This window comes from Lynx canadensis, chromosome C2 (genome assembly GCF_007474595.2).
Source record: "Lynx canadensis isolate LIC74 chromosome C2, mLynCan4.pri.v2, whole genome shotgun sequence".
Taxonomy (NCBI): domain Eukaryota; kingdom Metazoa; phylum Chordata; class Mammalia; order Carnivora; family Felidae; genus Lynx; species Lynx canadensis.
In genome coordinates, this window is record NC_044311.2 from 36886516 (window position 1) to 36907056 (window position 20541).

General features: G+C 38.6%; 1 protein-coding gene across 3 annotated transcripts in view; it reads left to right on the forward strand.

Annotated features, from left to right (window-relative positions):
• Window positions 1-20541, forward strand: part of RASA2 (RAS p21 protein activator 2) — a 122885-nt gene that overhangs the window by 12016 nt on the left and 90328 nt on the right. For all 3 annotated transcript variants that reach the window (XM_030329831.1, XM_030329829.1, XM_030329830.1), the window contains exon 2: window positions 15509-15626. In XM_030329831.1, coding sequence (XP_030185691.1) covers window positions 15509-15626 — 118 coding nt within the window. The remainder of the gene's footprint in view (window positions 1-15508; window positions 15627-20541) is intronic.

Here is a 20541-nt window from a genome sequence, read left to right on the forward strand (position 1 = left end):
TTTTAGAGGAGTGAGATAAAAAGAATAATTTTCATCATTTAAAATATTACAGCATTTGTGTGAGTGGTGTAGAACCTCTTAGTTTTGAATTTGAACAATTTTGTATACAATTTTCTTAGTGGGTAGGGGAAAGTGAACTAATGTTTTTTTAATATATTTACTCTTTTCCAGGTACTATGTAAGTATACTTGCAAATTATTTCATTTAATCCAAATTCATGAAAAAGATTGCATGCTGACAAAATGGTTATATATGCTTAGAGTTTAAAGAGGCAGAGCCAGGTTTTCAAGTCTGTAAGTTACCAAAGTTGCTGTCCATTTATGTCTACCAGTTTGCCTGTCAGATGGTATATTGGAAAGAACTGATGAGTATATTTCTGTTGTCAAGAAGTTGATAATTATCCCTAAATTGGTTATGGTCTAATGTGATGGATATTCAATAAAATTAGAATGTTGGAATGCTATAAAAATGTATCTTTAATACTGTTTAGGGGATTTACCAAAAAAAAAAAAAAAAATGTTACTCTTCTGTCTGCCTGACAATGCTTATGTTGTGCTTTTGTCTCTGCTTGTAAATGGTTCTCCTAGACCAAACACACACGCACACACATGCACACACTTGTACGTATACATTTGTAGGTGCAGCTTATTTATATCTTTTTTTTTTTTGAAAAGTACTAGATCACAATGAGTCCCATTTTGGTCCCCAGGATGCCGTTACCAGTAATAGCTACCATTAGGAGACTTGCTCAACTTCATGCCGATTGGCCTATCCTAGGAGAGATTCCTACCATATGTGCTTCATGGTTTGGTTTGCTTGAGAAAGGGGCTACAGGGAGCTTAGGGATCAGCACACGTTCAAAAGTGAAACCTGAAGTGGGCAAGACAAACCACAGGAAGATCCTGCCCGCAGCTTGGTGACGTATCTGTAGAACCCGTGGACGCTTCCTGGCAGTACCTTGCGAAACTTGCCTTTTTATGTACAGTAGTTTCCTAACTTCTTGTTCTGGACTAAGCTTCAGTGAGAGGTGATTAATATGATAGTAATATAGATAACTGTATGATAATTATCATGCATATGACTTGTGTAAAACAAGAGGCCCCTAATTATATTCTTTAGACTTTCCCACTGAGGAGTTACATCTTACCTACTAGAACATTTTTGAGGAGCTGCCCTGGAGTTTATGCTTTAACTTTGACTTTACGCCTTCTCAAGATTTTACTTACATATTGTTGGTGTTTTATAGCCACAAAACAGTTCTTTGCTCACAGAGTCTAGGCTAACCCTCTATAAACTATGCTGGATTCCTGGAGTCCTTTGCTCACTCAAGGGCTTGCTCAGAGGCACATTGATGATTACACAGTACCTTATTTTCATAATGGAAAAGGAGTGCAGTGTTAGTGAAACTATTATTCCTGATTTCTTTAACCTTCCAGGTTCCATGTTAATATTATAGTGCCTATTCTTTTTTTTTTTTTTTTTTAATTTTTTTTTTCAACGTTTATTTATTTTTGGGACAGAGAGAGACAGAGCATGAACGGGGGAGGGCCAGAGAGAGAGGGAGACACAGAATCGGAAACAGGCTCCAGGCTCCAAGCCATCAGCCCAGAGCCCGACGCGGGGCTCAAACTCACGGACCGCGAGATCGTGACCTGGCTGAAGTCGGACGCTTAACCGACTGCGCCACCCAGGCGCCCCTATAGTGCCTATTCTTAAGCAGAACAGATACCTGTTAGGAATTATGGAGTCTGTTGGTTTTTTAGGATTATCAGTTAAATGAGTTTATAGAATCTAAGGGTCTATATTTAAAAAAAATTTTTTTAATGTTTATTCTTGAGAGAGACAGAGACAGAGTGTGAGTGGGGGAGGGTCAGAGAGAGGGGAGACACAGAATCTGAAGCAGGCTCCAGGCTGAGCTGTCAGCATAGAGCCTGACGCGGGGCTCAAACTCAACCAACTGGAATCATGACCTGAGCTGAAGTCGGATGCTTAACCCACTGAGCCACCTAGGTGCCCCTAAGGTTCTATATTATAAAGATAATTTATCATTTACTGGGAGTGAGAAAAACTGCTTGACAATCCAGTTTTTTGATAATGTTAACTTATGCGTTGAAAAACCTGACCCTACTTAGTAGTCCAGCAGTCACCATTGTCTGTTGGTATCATTTCTCAACCTGTGCTTGAATAATATCACAAGTGTATAACTTTCCAGCGGTGCTTTCAAGGTGACAAGTAAGGAGGGAAATTGCAGCTACATAACTTTTCTCGGCAGTTTTTAGGCACCTCCCCCACTTTTTGTTATCATACACCTAGGGCAATCTGACATACTTTGTAGAGGATGAATAAGAGACTCTTTGAAAGGTCATGTGTGATTATGGCAGTTCTTCTCATGTAAGACTTCTTTGTTGTATATGAAGTATTTATTAGATGTGCAGAAACCGGATGAATAATAAATGGTAAAGTAGCATGTTGAAAGCGTTGTTTTCTGCTGCTTTTCTTGTAATCACCTAATCTCTCCTAGCCTCAGTTTCCTCTAATATAAATTGGAAATTGTAGTTTTGCCAGGCTTGCAAAGAGGTTGTGAAAAGATTGGATGACTTGGGGTGTTGCCTGGCACAATGTGCGGTTAACTGGGCTATAACATAAACAATAGTGGTATTTGGTAAAGTATATTTTCATGGTTTTGTTGATGAACAGTTTATGTGTACCTTTTATTTTATTGCAGAAACTAAAATTGGACCTTATAAGAAAATTTGAAAGACCTTATGATATGTTAACATGTAGGATTATCTTATTGCATATAATTAAATGGCATAACGCATTTTAATTTTACACTAAACTTGTCAACAGTGAGGTTGTATATTTAAATGTCCATTCTTCACTTTTTTTTTGTTGTGAATGTACATGATAAAGTTTGCATATTTTTTTCTTTTCCCCATCTAAAGTTCTAATGCTCTGTTCAGCTTACTCTTCTTATTAGAACATCATATCCTGAGTCACTCAGGCCAAGTTCTGTGAATTATATCTCTGTAGTATTTCTTCCAGTTTTCTTTTCCTCCCATTAGCTCTTTCAGTACCTTAGTTTAGGCCCTCTAACTGTCAGAGTAACTTTCCTGAAGTATAAAATCTGACCACACAGAAACCTTTAGTGATCCTTGTTGTCTACTGAAGAAGTTAAAACTTTTTAGCTTGGCATTTCAGATTCTGTTGATTTGACCTTTTCTTTACAATCTTATCTCTGCTTATTCTACTTTCATCTCCCTTTATGCTTTAGCAAGTTTGTGCTATTCACTGCCTCCTTGAAGGTGCTGCTCCTGTTCCCCCCCTTCAGAACTTGTTTACATTGTGCCTTACTCCTGGAATGTTTTCCCTCCACCCCCAATATCTGTATTTTGAAAAAAAAAAAATCACTCATAAGAAGTTACTGTGAAGATTGTGAGGTAATTTATATGAAGGCCCTTAAAAAACATCTGCTATGTGTAATGTGTATGTGTAATGTATTAATTTATTCAGTAAATGGTAGTTACTATTATGATTTAGTTTTCCTTCCACCCTAAATAATCTTTATTTTAGGATCATCTGGTTTAGGACCCTGGCCCTTTGTAGTTTGTCTTAGGGATTAATCCCACTGGGATCTGTGTTTGTTCTTTGTAATCCCTTGAACTAGACTTGGATCTGTTGGTACCTGAGGGTAATTTCAGAAAGGAACAGCTTTCTCTATTCCTCTCAGCACTGCTGTGTTCAGGAAGATATTAAGAGTGAAAAGGAAAGACTAGGCTTTGGAATTTGATTTGTCAAATCACCTTTCCAGCCATGTAGCTGAATGGTTTTTGTTTTTGTTTTTTAATTTATAAAAGGGAACAGTAATGCTTACCTCTGAAGGTTGTTGTAAACATTAAATGAGATATTTGAGAAAATATTTAGCACTGTCTTGGAGCATCCAATTAGATAAATATTTGGCTTTTTTTCTTACTTATCCCAGTAGTGTCCTCCTCTAGGACACACAAATACATACAGACCTACAGGTATAAATGCATGCACACAGCCCCCTCCAACATACGCATAAGCACATATGTGCAAACTCAGTACGTGTCTAGAAGCATATACGGCAGAATCTCTACCTGCCAGCTTGGTATTTGGAATTCTGGTCCTAAGTAGAATTTGTATGGTAGGATCTGATTACTATCTGGTGACCTTTGTGTAGAACCAATGAATTTGTACACAGAGAGTTGGCCATCTTTTTATTTTTGTTAATCTAAGTTATCAGTTTTGATTCCCAGTGGTATTTATCTTCTTGGTTTAAACTGTTTACTTTTTTCCATTGAGTAAAAGCACCGTTCCTTTTTTTTTTTTTTTCCTACAAAATATTTACTTGTCTCCCGCTTCCTTCAGGTATTTATGCAGAAGTTACCTTCTCAGTGGAACCTTCCACCCTGCCCACCCCCCCCACCGCCACCATTTGTGTGGTGCTCATTCCTCCTTAACAGTTATTACATAACACATCCTCTTTACTTACTTATTTATTGTTTGTCCATTTGTGTTAGCTCAATGACAGTTTTATCTATTTTTCTCACTGTTGTATCTCTAGCATCTTAGTTACACATACTCAGTAAATATTTGAGTGTGTGAATTTCAGGATTGGTTTGTTTTCAATGTGATATCTCTGTGTTAACACTGTAAAGATTCTTGTATTTAGTGCTTTTGATAACTGTATACAGGAAACTTTTTTTTTTTTAACTTTTAGAGCAATTGACATAGATCAACTTGTATCAACTGGAAAAAAGATAAATGCAATTTTATAATTTGTGATGTGATAGTAGAACCTCCTTTTTGCCCATGGTAAATTGTAAACACACACATACACACACACACACACACACACACACACTCATACTTATTCAGTAGATATTTGATTATCTATTATAAGCTAAGCATCGTACTAAGAATTGGTGTCTTCCCTTAAGTTTGTAGTTTGGTGGAAAGATACATAGTAGTCTCCTTTGCTGGTTCCTTCTCATCTCTACTAAAAATGGTTGGAAGGCTTTAAGGCTCAGTCTTCAAATCTCCTTTCTTTCCTATCCATATTTAATCTCCTTGTGATCTTGTATAGTCTTGTGGTTTTATAATTATTATGTACTTGCTGATAATTCTCAAGTTTTACTCCAGCCAGGACTTTTCTGTCCTCTTGACATTTGCACTTTGATGTGTAATAGGCATCTCAGATTTAATATGCCCAGGAAAAACTCTTGATATCCCTCTTCTAATAAGAGGCTCCTCTTTCTGGAAGTGGCATCTCTGTTCACCAGCTGTTCAGGCTGAAACTCTAAGAGGTCTTCCTTAACCCCTTTTCCTCTCTTATACCCACATCCAAAATATAAAAAATCCTGTTGGCTTAATCTTCAAAATACATGCCCAGTTGACCACTTCTCTGCATGCCAGGTTTGCTCCCCTGGTCTAGATTATCTCTAATCAAGATCACTACAGTAGCCTTCTCTCTACTTTCTTGCTTCCACCCTTTTCCCTCTGCAGTGATTCTTCTAAAACAAAAGTTAAATCATGCCATTCTTCTGCTTAGATCTTTCAGTAGCTTCCCATGTCACTCAGGAAAAACTCCAGACTTTCCATGGCCTACAAGACCCTATTTAATATGCTTCCTCACCTCTACCTCATCTCTTACCATTTCCTCCCTCTTCCCACTTTGCTTATTGTTTTAGAGCCATACTTGCATCCTTGCTATTTCTTCAGTGTGCAAACTGTCCTTTCTAGGGCCTTGGCATATTTTATTCTTTCTGCCTATCCATCTCTTTCCCCAGATATCTATCTGCATGACTCATTCCCTCATTGACGTCATGCAGGTATCCGTTCAGATATCTTAATAGAGGGGCACCTGGGTGGCTCAGTTGGTTTAGCGTCCAACTTTGGCTCAGGTCATGATTTCATGGTTGGTGAGTTTGGGCCCTGTATCAGGCTGTGTACTGAGAGTGCAAAGCCTGCTTCAGATCCTCTGTCTCCCTCTCTCTGTGTCCCTCTCTCTTTGCCCCCTCCCACTTGTGCTTGCTGTCTTTCTCAAAAATAAATAAACATTAAAAAAACCAATGTCCTAATAGAAAGGCCTTCCTTGATCCCTATGTAAAGTAACATTGCTCTCTCTCTCTTTATCTTTTGGGCCTGGCATTCCCTAAGTCTCTTACCCTACTTTGTTTTCTTCTATGGCAATAAACATTATATACTTACTTAAGAGTTTATGATGTTTGTCTCCCCTGTTTAGATTGTACAATAGTTCCGTGTGGGCAGAGACCTACTTTTATTCTTTGTTCTATTTCCTGCATTTAAAAAAGTGCCTGGCATGTTGTAGGTAAATTTTATTTGTTGAATGAAGTGCAACAAGTGCAATACAATATGATCATTGTAGTTGAAATACATATAAGATGCAATAGGAAATAGAGGAAAGAATGACATGACTAGGTAGAAATTGAGGGAAGAATTTACAAACAGAGGTACCTTTAAGCAGAGCTTTTTGGAGGGAAAAAAAAACAGGTATGAGCATTCCATATAATGAAAATAGCATTGCAGATAAAGGCATGAGAGAACACTGTGTGTTCAAGGAACCGAAAGTAGAGTACTGTTGGAGCATAACAGTAAGTAGATGAGGCCAAACATGTAGTAGACAGTGGTACATCATGAAGGGTCTTTATGCCAAAGGAATTTTAGATTTTTATCCTGCAAGAAGGGCAGTGGCAGGTAGTGTGGAATCATTGAAGACTTTTGAGAAAGGGGAATACTTTGTATATTAAAAAAGCAACTGTGTGAAGGATGGAGATCTAAGCTAAACTCAGCATTTTATTTAACATGTATATGATGTTGCAAGATATGTGTGATGCAGAGAGACCATGACTATCACATGAATGGGCAACAGGCTATTTCATTTTATAGTTGGACAAAACCACTGATGTGTATTGTGAAGGTTCATTTCTTGGCATACTTGCAGTACATCTATGAGGGAGAAGAAATGCCCAGTGGAAGATTAGATTATCAGTTATGAATTCAACAAGAAATGATGTTACAGAAGAAAAGATGTTGTGCTTGAAGGCCAGCTTTCTTTCTTAATAGAGGAACAGTTGTTTTGTCAATAATATACTTCTTGGGGTGCCAGGATGGCTGTCAGTTAAGCGTCGGACTCTTGATTTCAGCTTGGGTCATGATCTCACGGTTGTGGGATGGAGCCCTGTGTTGGGCTGTGCGCTAACAGTTCAGAGCCTACTTGAGATTCTCTCTCTCTTTCTCTCTCTGCCCCTTCCCCACTCTTGTGTGCTCTCTCTCTCTCTCTCTCTCTCAAAATAAACATTAAAAAAAAATACACTTCCTGATCTTGATTCATTGTTGAAGGAAATGGTGATCATTGTACATATAACCAGATCTGTACTGTTTGCTGTAGGGCCAATACAGCCATCTTTGTATGACAAATATGTGCCTTTGCATATTGCAGCATCCTGCATCCTGGCATGCATAGCACTTTTAAAATGAGGGATAACCTAAAAACATTTCTTTTTTCATTCAGATGCAAGTAAAACACATCTCCATTTTTTCAGTTGTCTTGCTCAAGTGTCATATCTTAGCAATATAGTGAATGTCTTGAATACTTTAATCTTATTTCTTTAGGGTCAAGATCCGATGTGTAAATTTAAGGATGAGCTGGAGATACCCAAAATGGTCTACATGGTTTCAGTATTGAGAATTTGGCACTCCCAAATTCATGAACATGGTACTGTATTATTGAGCATATTTAAAAAATGACATCCAAATACTGCAGTAGGAAATGAAGAAATTTTTGAAAGGCAGTTACAGAAATAAGAGAATTAAGATCCATTTGCCTCCACAATAGCCAAATTTGGAAAGAGCCCAAATGTCCATTGGGCAAAGACATATGGGTAAAGAAGGTGTGTGTGTGTGTGTGTGTGTGTGTGTGTGTGTGTAATATACAATGGAATATTACATAGTAATCAGAAAGAATGAAATCTTGCCATTTGCAACAGTGTAGATGGAACTAGAGTATATTATGCTAAGGGAAATGGGTCAGTCAGAGAAAGACAAAAAACATGATTTCAGTCATATGTAGTATTTAAGAAAGAAAACAGATGAATATAGGGGAACGGAAGGAAAAATAAGATAAAAACAGTGAGGGAGGCAAACCATAAGAGACTCTTAAATATAGAGAACAAACTGAGGGTTGCCGGAGGGGTGTTGGGTGGGGGGATACGCTAAAGGGGTGATGGGCATTAGGGAGGGCACTTGTCATGAGCATTGGGTATTGTATGTAAGTGATGAATCACTGAATTCTACTCCTGAAGTCATTATTACACTATATGTTAACCAACTTGGATTTAAATTAATACAAAACAAAGCAAAATTTAACTTATTAAAAAAAAAAAGATCCGTTTGTCTACCTTTCCCAAGTTGAAGCATTCACTTTTTGAGTGTGCTGTGGTACTCAATTCACTATCTGATGGAACAATGAAAGTAGTTTTTGGTGAGGTATTGCTTTATAATTTTCGAGTCCATGTGTGATCCAGGTAGCCACATGTAGCTGAAAGATTTACCATACTCTGATGACCAGTAATGTGAGATGGGATTTTTTAATTTGTTAGAAATATAGGGCAAGAAAACAAACCAGTCGGGATTAAGTTACAGAATCAACTCTAGCTAGTTTAAGCAGAAAGAGATTTAATGAAGATTATTTATTTATTTATTTATTTATTTATTTATTTACAAGAAAACAAACCAGTCGGGATTAAGTTACAGAATCAACTCTAGCTAGTTTAAGCAGAAAGAGATTTAATGAAGATTATTTATTTATTTATTTATTTATTTACAAGAAAACAAACCAGTCGGGATTAAGTTACAGAATCAACTCTAGCTAGTTTAAGCAGAAAGAGATTTAATGAAGATTATTTATTTATTTATTTATTTATTTAGAGAGTGTGCAAGTCGGGGAGGGGCAGAGAGAGAGGGAAAGAATCCTAAGCAGGCTCCACACTGTGCAGAGCCCAACGAGGGACTTGAACTCACAAGCTGTGAGATAGAACCTGGTTTGAAGTTGGGCACTTAACTACCCTTATTTTAAGTGGTTTACGGAATTGTTGGAAGTTCTGACTGAAGAAACAGACTCTACGTTGAACTTTCACGAATGAAATTCTAAAGTCACATTGCAGCTAGGCTACCAAGGGAGTTACTACCTCTTGTAGGGTCAGAAAGGTACCTACAGAATTAGGAAGCTGTAACTTTTAGCTGCTTGTCTGAGAACCTTACCACTTCTGCTGTGATTAGGAACCTGCCACTATTAGGAAAGAGCCTTCACCAAGCAGCCATCTTCATTAGTAAGCTGTTGTCACTGCAGCTGGCTCCAGAGCCAAGCCACACCGGCCACAACCTGTATGACGGAATGGATGCCTTGTGCCCTTCTTGATACCTATGAAACCTGTGACTGGATACAAGGACTTCAGGAAACGCTGCTGCACAAAACTTGGACATGTCCGTGACCGTACTTCATAGTAGCAGCCTAAATATAACCTACCTTCTCTTCTGCTCTCCAGATTTCTAGCGAGTGCAACTGATAGGTGGAATTTAAATCATATCCACAACCCTAACTGTAAGAAAGGTTGGGGAATGTACTTTCTAGCTTTCTAGTATCTGCAGTACAGGAAGTCCTATACCAAAGGATGTTGAAATGGGTGATGACCACTGATCCACCATATCTACCACAGATACAAACCCCGATTCTCCTTAAGACTGGCCATTATCAAATGGGCTATATAGATAAATTGAGAAAGATTACAAATAATACCATCAAATAGTCTTGAGAAACATAAGTATTTGTTTTTCAGTATATTTTTATTATTTTATAATGACATATTAAAAAAATACCTAAAATTTGTGCTCCACCTATGGATTCAGTGGTCTGTGGATGCCAAAAGTTTCTTCATATTGAAAATGTTGATAGTGGATGGAAAGTCTCAAAGAGGGCGTAACAAAACTGTTGGAATGAGTTATCTAAACTGAGGGAAGTTTGGCGTTACCAAATGCTGAAGCATGGTCAAATAAGTTGGAAACTAACAAGCAATCATTTGATTTGGTGGCACTTAATATTACTGTCCTTGAGGGTTCTTTTTTTTTTTTTTATAAAATTTTTTTTTTCAACGTTTATTTATTTTTGGGACAGAGAGAGACAGAGCATGAACGGGGGAGGGGCAGAGAGAGAGGGAGACACAGAATCGGAAACAGGCTCCAGGCTCTGAGCCATCAGCCCAGAGCCTGACGCGGGGCTCGAACTCACGGACCGTGAGATCATGACCTGAGCTGAAGTCGGACGCTTAACCGACTGCGCCACCCAGGCGCCCCGAGGGTTCTTTTTTTTTTTTAAAAAAAAATTTTTTTTAATGTTTATTTATTTTTGAGACAGAGAGAGACAGAGCATGGATGGGGGAGGGTCAGAGAGAGAGGGAGACACAGAATCGGAAGCAGGCTCCAGGCTCCGAGCTGTCAGCACAGAGCCCGACGCGGGGCTCGAAGTCACGGACCGTGAGATCATGACCTGAGCTGAAGTCGGACGCTTAACCGACTGAACCACCCAGGCACCCCCTAGGGTTCTAATAAAGAAATAGGATCAGAAGGCAATTGCAGGTTCAAGCTGTGAGTCGGACGGAAAGGATTGGAGTAGAGGTTATAGGATAAGTTTTCAAAGAGCAATAGTTGTGTTTCCCTCCTTCTGTCCTTCTGTCCTTCCTCTCTCTTTCTCCCTACCTCTCTTCCTTCTTACTTATATACCATAATTAGAACATAGGGGAGGTCCTATACAAATATCACACAAAAGACAAGTACAGTCTTTCAAAGTTCCTCACTTTTGTCTCTGTGTAGCTTGATATAAAGTGTGTACCATTAAAATAATTTTTCTGCTTAGAGATATCATGGGTAGAATATTTTTATTCTCAAACTGTTAGTTACTTTACTTTTGATTATTTTTTTTATAGAGTAGCAGTTAATTATTTTGATTTGTTTTTTTTTTTTTGAGTGTCAATATAGTTTGGAATTAAAGTCTTGATAGCTGAATCTATCAACATATTTGTATGATTGATTAATGAGCTGGGCATTGATCAGAAGAATTCACCTTCAGTGTAGTTTATTTGAATATAAGTTAGTGACAGATATTCAACAAATACAGATTATGATAATCGCTTTTACAGGAAGCAACGTTGAGTGTGTTTCATATATTACATAGACCTTAAGCTTTTACTTATTCTTAGTAGATATCTGATACCATTCATTGGATTCTGTACACAAAGTAATTGCTATTATCTCCCCCTTGAAAAGGCAGGTAGTGGAATAGATGTACATTCACAAAATAGTTCTCAAACTGCACTTATGTGAATGAAACGGGAACATATTCAAGAGCAGTGATTCAGTGTTCCAAATTCCCTCATTAGATATAGATCATATTTATTATGATTTAATTCTAAAAGTTGTTTGCATTCCAGGCCCTTCGGTGACCTACTTGGATTTGGGGTTTAAAAAGAAAATACCTTCTGGATTTATAGAGAGAGGAGACATCAAAGAAGAAAAGACTTAAAGGAGAAGAGGCGCGCCTGGGTGGCTTGGTTGGTTGAGTGTCTGACTTAGGCTCAGGTCATAATCTAGCTGTTGCCAAGTTTGAGCCCCGTGTTGTCAGCACAGAACCTGGAGACTGTTTCAGATTCTGTGTCTCCCTCTGTCTCTCTGCCCTGCCCTGCTTGCGCTCTGTCTCTGTCTCTCTCTCTCAAAAATAAATAAAAAAATAAAAATAAAAAATAAAAAAAAAGGAGAAGAAGGTTGAGAGTAATCAACCTGCTTCAATCAGAATTGATAGGCAGTGTTGTGGAATGAGAGGGAATGGGGTAGAGAGAGCTCGGCAAGATGGATGAGATTGGATAAGAGAAGCGACATCTAGCTTCAGGAAGAGACTGGATGGATACAAATTAAAACATATAATTTTTTCCTGTTAGGAAACTGGTTTATTTGTAAAGGCCAACCCATATTAGGCAATTTTGGAATCATTTAAAAGATTCCTGATTCTGAGTTGAGATGAATATAAGTATATTTACTCTAAGTAGTAACTTAATTTCTTTTAAGCTCTCAATGACAAGCTTTTTTTTTTAATATGAAATTTATTGTCAAATTGGTTTCTATACAACACCCTGTGCTCATCCCAACAGGTGCCCTCCTCATTGCCCATCACCCACCTTCCCCTCCCTCCCACCCCCATCAACCCTCAGTTTATTCTCAGTTTTTAAGAGTCTCTTATGATTTGCCTCCTTCCCTGTCTGTAACATTTTTCCCCCTCCCGCTCCCCCGTGGTCTTGTGTTAAGTTTGTCAGGATCCATGTAAGAGTGAAAACGCTTCTCTGTATGACTTACTTCACTTGGCATCACACTCTCCAGTTCCATCCACGTTGCTACAAAAGGCCATATTTCATTCTTTCTCATTGCCAAGTAGTATTCCATTGTGTATATAAACCACAATTTCTTTTTCCATTCATCATTTAATGGACATTTAGGCTCTTTCCATTATTTGGCAATTGTTGAAAGTGCTGCTCTAAACATTGGGGTACAAGTGCCCCTATGCATCAGCACTCCTGTATCCCTTGGGTAAATTCCTAGCAGTGCTACTGCTGGGTCATAGGGTAGGTCTATTTTTAATTTTTTGAGGAACCTCCACACTGTTTTCCAGAGTGGCTGCACCAGTTTGCCTTCCCACCAACAGTGCAAGAGGGTTCCCGTTTCTCCACATCCTCGCCAGCATCTATAGTCTCCTGACTTGTTCATTTTAGCCACTCTGACTGGCGTGAGGTGGTATCTGAGTGTGGTTTTGATTTGTATTTCCCTGATGAGGAGCGATGTTGAGCATCTTTTCATGTGCCTCTTGGCCATCTGGATGTCTTCTTTAGAGAAGTGTCTATTCATGTTTTCTGCCCATTTCTTCACTGGATTATTTGTTTTTTGGGTGTGGAGTTTGGTGTGTTCTTTATAGATTTTGGATACTAGCCCTTTGTCCGCTATGTCCTATCTTTTCCCATTCTGTCAGTTGCCTTTTAGTTTTGTTGGCTCAATGACAAGCTTAATGAGTATCTTACTGGTGCCTTTTCATTGATTTTCTCATTGTAATAAAAAAATTGTTTATTGAATTTTTCATAGGTGCTTAAGTTTCTGATAGACTATGCTAAAATATATTGGTTTAAGTGGCGTTTAGTTTTAAAGTGATAAGCAGAAAGAGACTTGAGTTTATCTAGCCCAAATTTCCATCAAGAAGGCTGTGCTTTAGTGATTTGTGTGAAGCCATTTAGATACATAGTAGCAGGGGTAAAACAGGAGCATTGATTTCATAATTCTTAGGGCAGTGCTGTTTCCCTTAAGCCAACTACCTGGCTTTCTGAATTTAATACACTGGTGTCTGATTTCAGTGCACACTTTTGTGTGTGCTTTTGGACCATGAGTATCTCAAAAGAACTTCAACATTAGACTTCCTGGCTTCCTTAGTATTCCTTCAACAAGTATTTCTCAAATATCTACTGTATGACAGTCACTATTTTAGATTTTGGGGATCAACAAGTTCTCAGGCCTCAAGAATGAGAGAACCAGAAAATAAACATGTAAAAATTAGCAGTTTCAGATAGTTATAAATGCTTTCAAGAAAACAGAAGTAGGCTATGGTAGCAGGGTTATCTACTGGAGACAGAATAGTTGGGGAAGGTTTCTCTGAGGAGAATTTAAGCTGAAACCTGAAGGAAAAGCAGAGCCAGCCATGGGAAGCTGTAGAGTTAGAGTATTCCAGGCAGAGGCCCTCCACGTGACCAAGTTTGGCATGGTTGGTGAATGAAAAAAGGGTGAACACTGAAGAGAGTGGGAAGAAAAGAGGTCAGAGAGGAGAGAATGGTAGGGCTGTGTGGATCATGAGAATGGGAATTTAGAAGTCAGATTGTATTCTAAGTGAAATGGAATGGTATTGGAGCAGGGGAGTGACCGACCTGAAGAATATGTTCAGATGATCACACTGGTGGAAAGTGGATTGTAGGGGAATACCAGCGAAGGCAAGGAGAAGTGGTTGGATTTGAGATGTGTTTTGGAGGTTTGCTGGATTTATTGGTGGGTTGGATGTGGGGGAGGTTTGGGGAGGATGGTGAGAAAAAGAGAGTAAGATGGTGGTAGACTGGGGGAAGAGCATGTTTTAGGGGAGGAAGTCAGATGGTTTGTCGGGGACTTGTTAAATCCGAGATGCCTACTGGATGTCCAAGGAGGCAGTTGGATATTCACATCCAGTGTTGAGGAGGAGAGATCAGGCCTAGAAATGCAGACCTAGGAAGCAACTGGATTAACACCATACTTGAAGGGGTTTGCACAGGCAAAGAAGAGAAGGTGGTCCAGATCTGAGTCCTGAAGCATTGCAACATTTAGAGGTAAGGAGGGAAAGAAATCAACAGAGGGCCAGGGATGTAGGAGGAAAGCCAGAAATAATTGTGTTGGAGAAGCCAAGAAAAGGACATTTTAAGGAGGGATGTTAGTGTTCACTATTATTAAATAGTGCCACCAGATCAGGTATGGTGAGGGCAGAGAAATGACCACTGGATTTGGCAACATGGAAAGCATTGATAACCCTAGCTAGAACAGTTGCTGTGTGTCATCATGGAGTTAGAAGCTGGCTGACGGGAGAGGGTTGAAGAATGGATGGAAAGTGAGAAATTAGAAACAGTGACGAGAGATGATTGCTTTTGAGAAGATTTGCTATGAAAGAGAGTCTAGAAATGGAATGATACCACAAGAAAGGATGTGGAATCACAGGAGATTTTTTTTCTTTTTGTGCTCTTTTAAAATTGGGAAATACTAAAGCTTGTTTTCGTTCTGATGGGAATGATCCACTAGAGAGGAGAATTGATGATACAGGAAAGAGGGATTAATTGTGGGGTCAAGTCTTTGAAGTGGCACTGGTGATTGGAATGGAGAGGACAAGTGGGGGAGTTGCCCTTTTCCGCGAGCAGGGACACCATGATGTAATATGACCTCACACTCCCCTTTACACCCAGCTCCTCTTTTCAGTCTCACTGGATACCTTTTTTTTTTTTTTTTTCCCAACGTTTATTAATTGTTGAGAGAGAGACCATGTGTGCTTGAGCAGGGGACGGGCAGAGAGGGGGAAACAGAGGATCCCAAGTGGACTCCCTGCTGACAGCAGAGATCCTGATGTGGGACTCGAAGTCATGAACCGTGAGATCATGACCTGAGCCAAAGTCCAGTGCTTAACTGACTGAGCCGCTTAGGTGCCCCATCACTGGATGCCTTTAGCCCAAATTGATCAGCTTCTTTCTATAATCAGGAGTTTTTTTGTGCTACCTCTGGAATATTCTTTTGAATTGAATTCATCCTTTATAAGGCTTAGCATGAAGCAGCTGGTGGTATTTAACACCAATTTTAATTTTTGTGCCAACAGGTGAAGCAAAAAATTTATTGCCATATCTTGGACCCAACAAAATGAGAGATTGTTTCTGCACCATAAATTTGGACCAGGAAGAAGTTTATCGTACCCAAGTTGTTGAAAAGTCTTTAAGGTTTGTAAAAAATTCATAAATTGTCTTCCATATGATATATATTAATAAATAAATTTTATACTTTTTCCAGACTGTAATCATCAAGAATACTTCGTTTATCTGAAACTTTTCTTTTTTTAAAAAAAAAAAAATTTTTTTTTAACGTTTATTTATTTTTGAGACAGAGAGAGACAGAGCATGAATGGGGGAGGGGCAGGGAGAGAGGGAGACACAGAACCGGAAGCAGGCTCCAGGCTCTGAGCCATCAGCCCAGAGCCCGACGCGGGGCTCGAACTCATGGAACGTGAGATCGTGACCTGAGCTGAAGTCAGACGCTTAACCGACTGAGCCACCCAGGTGCCCCTGAAACTTTTCTTTTACATTCTGGATTTTTTATTTTTATTTTTATTATTAAAATTTTTTTAAATGTTTATTATTTATTATTGAGAGAGAGAGAGAGACAGAGACAGAGTGAGACAGGGCAGGGGCAGAAAGAGAGGGAGACACAGAATCCACAGCAGGCTCCAGGTTCTGAGTTGTTAGCACAGAGCTCAATGCAGGCCTTGAACTCATGAACCACGAGATCAAGACCTGAACCGAAGTTGGATGATTAGCCGACTGTGCTGCCAGGCGCCCCTGGATTTGTTTTTAGAATTACAGAATCTCAGAGTTTGAGGGAGCTTTAATGTTTTTTGAGCTGGACTAATCAACTGCCTTACGGTTTGTTCCTTCTGACAATTATCGTTGATAAGAGGTCATCTGACATTTGCTTAATAATGTTTGTTCCAGTGACCAAGGAGTTCATTGCTTTTTAAGCAGACTATTTGTTCTTAGAACTATTCTGATCCTTAGGAAACTCTTACATTTTGTGAAATAATGTCTATCAAAAGGAGAACCTACTGTATGCCAAGAGCTGGCTGGTGCTGTTTATTCCTATATTCATGAGAACAAGATAGATGCAGTGCTGACTTTCATGTGGCTTTTCATTGCTTCAAAATATATCTTCCTTTTAATTGTTCCTAATCCTCCCTTGGATTTCTGGAAAACACCTTAATCTGTCTCTGACATGACATCTTTCAAGTTTTTGAAAACAACTATCAATACACCTCCGTTTGTTCTCTAGGCTAAATTGTGCCTATTTATTTGAACTTTTCTCAGAGTACCTCATTATTTTATTTCTCTTGAGAATAAATTACTTCTGAGAGTTGCACAAGTCATTGTCAGGGAATGGATTCTTACGTAAATTTCTCATTTTTGGAAAGTGTAATAGCACTTTGAGAGTATCATAATAAATTCTAATTCATAAAATTAGAGTCTGCCACCTCTGCCCTGTAATAGCATTTGTGGGCATAATTCTAGCACAGAGCTGTGCTGACAGGACGCAGTCTTGGACAGAGATAAGAGTCAAAATAAAGGCATGGGGAGTTGTTGGAATGAACGTGTGATGAATGAATTACTAAGTGTCATGACTCTTGTAAACTTTTTGGGGAATCTGGTTTTAAGAGTTTATTCACTTTGAGAGAGAGCATGAGCAAGAGGGGGATAGAGACAGAGGGAGAGAGAGAATTCCCAAGCAGGCTCTGCAGTGTCAGAGCAGAGCCCAACGGCAGGGCTCGAACTCACCAACTGTGAGATCCTCAAACTAAGAGTCAGATGCTTAACTGACTGAGCCACCCAGACACCCCTAGGAAATCTATTTTTTGGTGTTCTTTTTCATAATCTATTTTCTTTAAACTTGCCCTTTTTTTCTGAGGCTTTTCCCCTTTTATCTTTATTGTCAGTGGTTATAATTTTGAATGTCTCTAGTGTTCTTCATAGGAAAGGATTGTGTAAAGCTGAAAGTACTTCAGTAGCCCCCCCAAAATTTAAAGTAATATACTTCATGTCTTTAGTCATAAATCATCTGTCCCTGTTGTATTAGAATTTTGTTATTTATATGTTATGCATGATGAAACTGAGTCACCAAAAGGCTGAATAATTTGTGTGTATAATATAGGAAGTTGGAAGCAAACTGGAGATTGGAACCTGAAACTGTTACAACTCTTAGTTTGTTACTCAATGTACACTGATTCCATATCGCACAAAAATCAGTGATATACAGAGCTAGTAATTGTCCATAAATTGAATACTTGTGGTAGTTTCAAATATGTAGCTTTGTAAATTAGTGACTAAAATTAGCTTATTTTTTTTTTTTTTTAACTCTTGCCTTTCTAGATATTTGTGTTGTGGAAAGATGATGAAACCAATTATTTTTATCCATCTTAAATTATTTTTCTAGATGCATAGCAACTTGGAAGGTATTTTAAGACTAACAGTGGTTACCTTAGGTTATTTCACATGTTAGATTAGGTGCTTCTTGGATTCTAGGTGCCCCCTAGCATTTTCCTTGTAGAATGAGGTGAAAGAATCTGTAATATAAAGCTTTGCCCCCCTGGCTTTCATGTCAGTGTTTTTTCCCCTTATTTTGATAAGTCAGTAGATACCATTTAGATCTTATGGGTTCTGGATAGTACAGTTTTTATAGGCAGCCTGGATACAGGTTTTCATAATGGGTAAGGAAGAGTCCTATATGAAATCTATAGCTCCCACATTTCTACCTCAAATCCTTTTGAAGAGCGAATGGTATAAACAAACTGAGAAATAGCAATACTGCTTGTGCCTAGTGCTTTTCTTTCCCATCCCAGGAATTTCCTTAAGAGTCATATGCATGATCATACGTCAATGATAGCAATAGAGTGTTGTTTTAAAAACTGTGTAAGTCTAGTCATTGCTGCTTACCAATCTCATTGAAGTTTTCTTCAGATAGATTGATTAGTTAATTAATTAAAGATGTGGGCACCCAGATGTTGGGATTAACTTGCTGCAATTGTGGTGATATAGTGATAACAGATGGTTTAGTGGATAGTTCTGTGGTATTCTTACTTGGTTTTATAATGTATTTTAAAAATAACATTTGAGTGCGTGCATGTGACATATAAAGGAAATCCTCAATTTTATAATTGTTTATAAAATGATGCAAAGGAGAAAATACCTAAACATGTCATGCCTTTGCCTAATAGTTGTTTTTGTATCAGTTTTTATGTTGAGATTAATTAGAGGACTCCAGTTATTTTGATAGACCAACTTTTAAAAGTTTATTTTTATTACATTTGAAGTGGAAAACATATTGGCAAAAGTTAACCAGGCATTATAAACAACTAAAAAGCTGAGTCAGCTGTTTTCTGGACAAGGTCAGAAATAACTTCTGTAAGAGTATTTTCCTTTGTATTTCAGTTTCTTTTTTTAAGTTGTGACATCCTAAAGAGATTGCATTTTTCTGGTGACATTTTCAAAGAATCCTTTATTTCTTTAAACATTCTTAGGAAAGAAGTGATCTTGACAAAGATATTTACTAACATTTCAGAGATTCATGTCTTTATAGAAGAATTTAAACATCAAAATAACATTCTTAAAATAAACTTATAAAAATGAGTTGTTTGGGGGCACCTGGGTGAGTCAGTCAGTTAAGTGTCTGACTTCAGCTCAGGTCATGATCTCTCAGTTTGTGGGTTCGAATCCCGCATCAGGCTCTGTGCTGGCAGTTCAGAGCCTGGAGCCTGCTTCAGATTCTGTGTCTCCCTCTCTTTCTGCCCCTCCCCTGCTGGTACTCTCTCTCTCGAAAATAAATAAACATTGGGCGCCTGGGTGGCTCAGTCAGCTAAGTGTCTGACTTTGGCTCAGGTCATGATCTCATGGTCCATGAGTTTGAGCACCGCATCGGGCTCTGTGCTGACAGCTCAGAGCCTGGGGCCTGCTTCAGATTATGTGTCTCCCTCTCTCTCTGCCCCTGCCATACTCATGCTCTGTCTCTGTCTCTCAAAAATAAATGAAAACATTTTTTAAAAGTTTAAATAAACATTAAAAAAATAAGTGGTTTCATAGGAGAAAATCTTAGCAACTTGGGGATAGGCAAAGAATTCTTAACTTAGGATGTAGAAATCACTAGTCATAAAAGAAGAAAATTGAGAAACTGGATTTCATCAAAATCAGAGCCTTCTGCTCTTCAACAGACATTGTCGAGAAAATGAAATGGCCATCCACAGCTGGGAGAAAATATTCTGACAAAGGACTTGTATCTAGAACTTATTTAAAAATGAAGACAAAACCAATAAGACAGATAGCCCATTTAAAATATGTGGAGAGGGGCGCCTGGGTGGCGCAGTCGGTTAAGCGTCCGACTTCAGCCAGGTCACGATCTCGCGGTCCGTGAGTTCGAGCCCCGCGTTGGGCTCTGGGCTGATGGCTCAGAGCCTGGAGCCTGTTTCCGATTCTGTGTCTCCCTCTCTCTCTGCCCCTCCCCCGTTCATGCTCTGTCTTTCTCTGTCCCAAAAATAAATAAACATTGGAAAAAAAAAAATTTTAAAATATGTGGAGAAAACATGAATAGATATTTCCCAAAAGAATATATACAAATGGCCAACAAGCACATGAAAAATATTCAGCATCATTAGCCATCAGGGAAATGCAGTTTAAGACCATTTCTGTCACTATAGATTCTTGAACAAATGTGTCATGATCGAAATCAGATCACTGGTTTTTGTGACAGTATGGAGGAGGTGATTGCACAAGGGAACTGTCTGGGGAGATAGAAATGTTCTGTATCTTGACTGGGGTAGAAATTTCACAGGTGTAAAAATTTATCATATCACATTCACTAGAATAGCTGATTTTAAAAAGACTTTCAATAGCAAATTTGGCAATGAAATAACTTGAGCCCTCCTGCATTGCTGGTAAAAGTGTAAACGGTACGCATTTGTTTGGGACACAGGTGTTGGAAAACAGTTTGACAGCAGTTTCTTATAAATTAAAAATTCATCTACCTTTTAACTTAACAATTCCACTCTTTTAGCTGTCTACCCAAAATAATTGAAAGCATATGTTCAGAAAAAACCTTCTA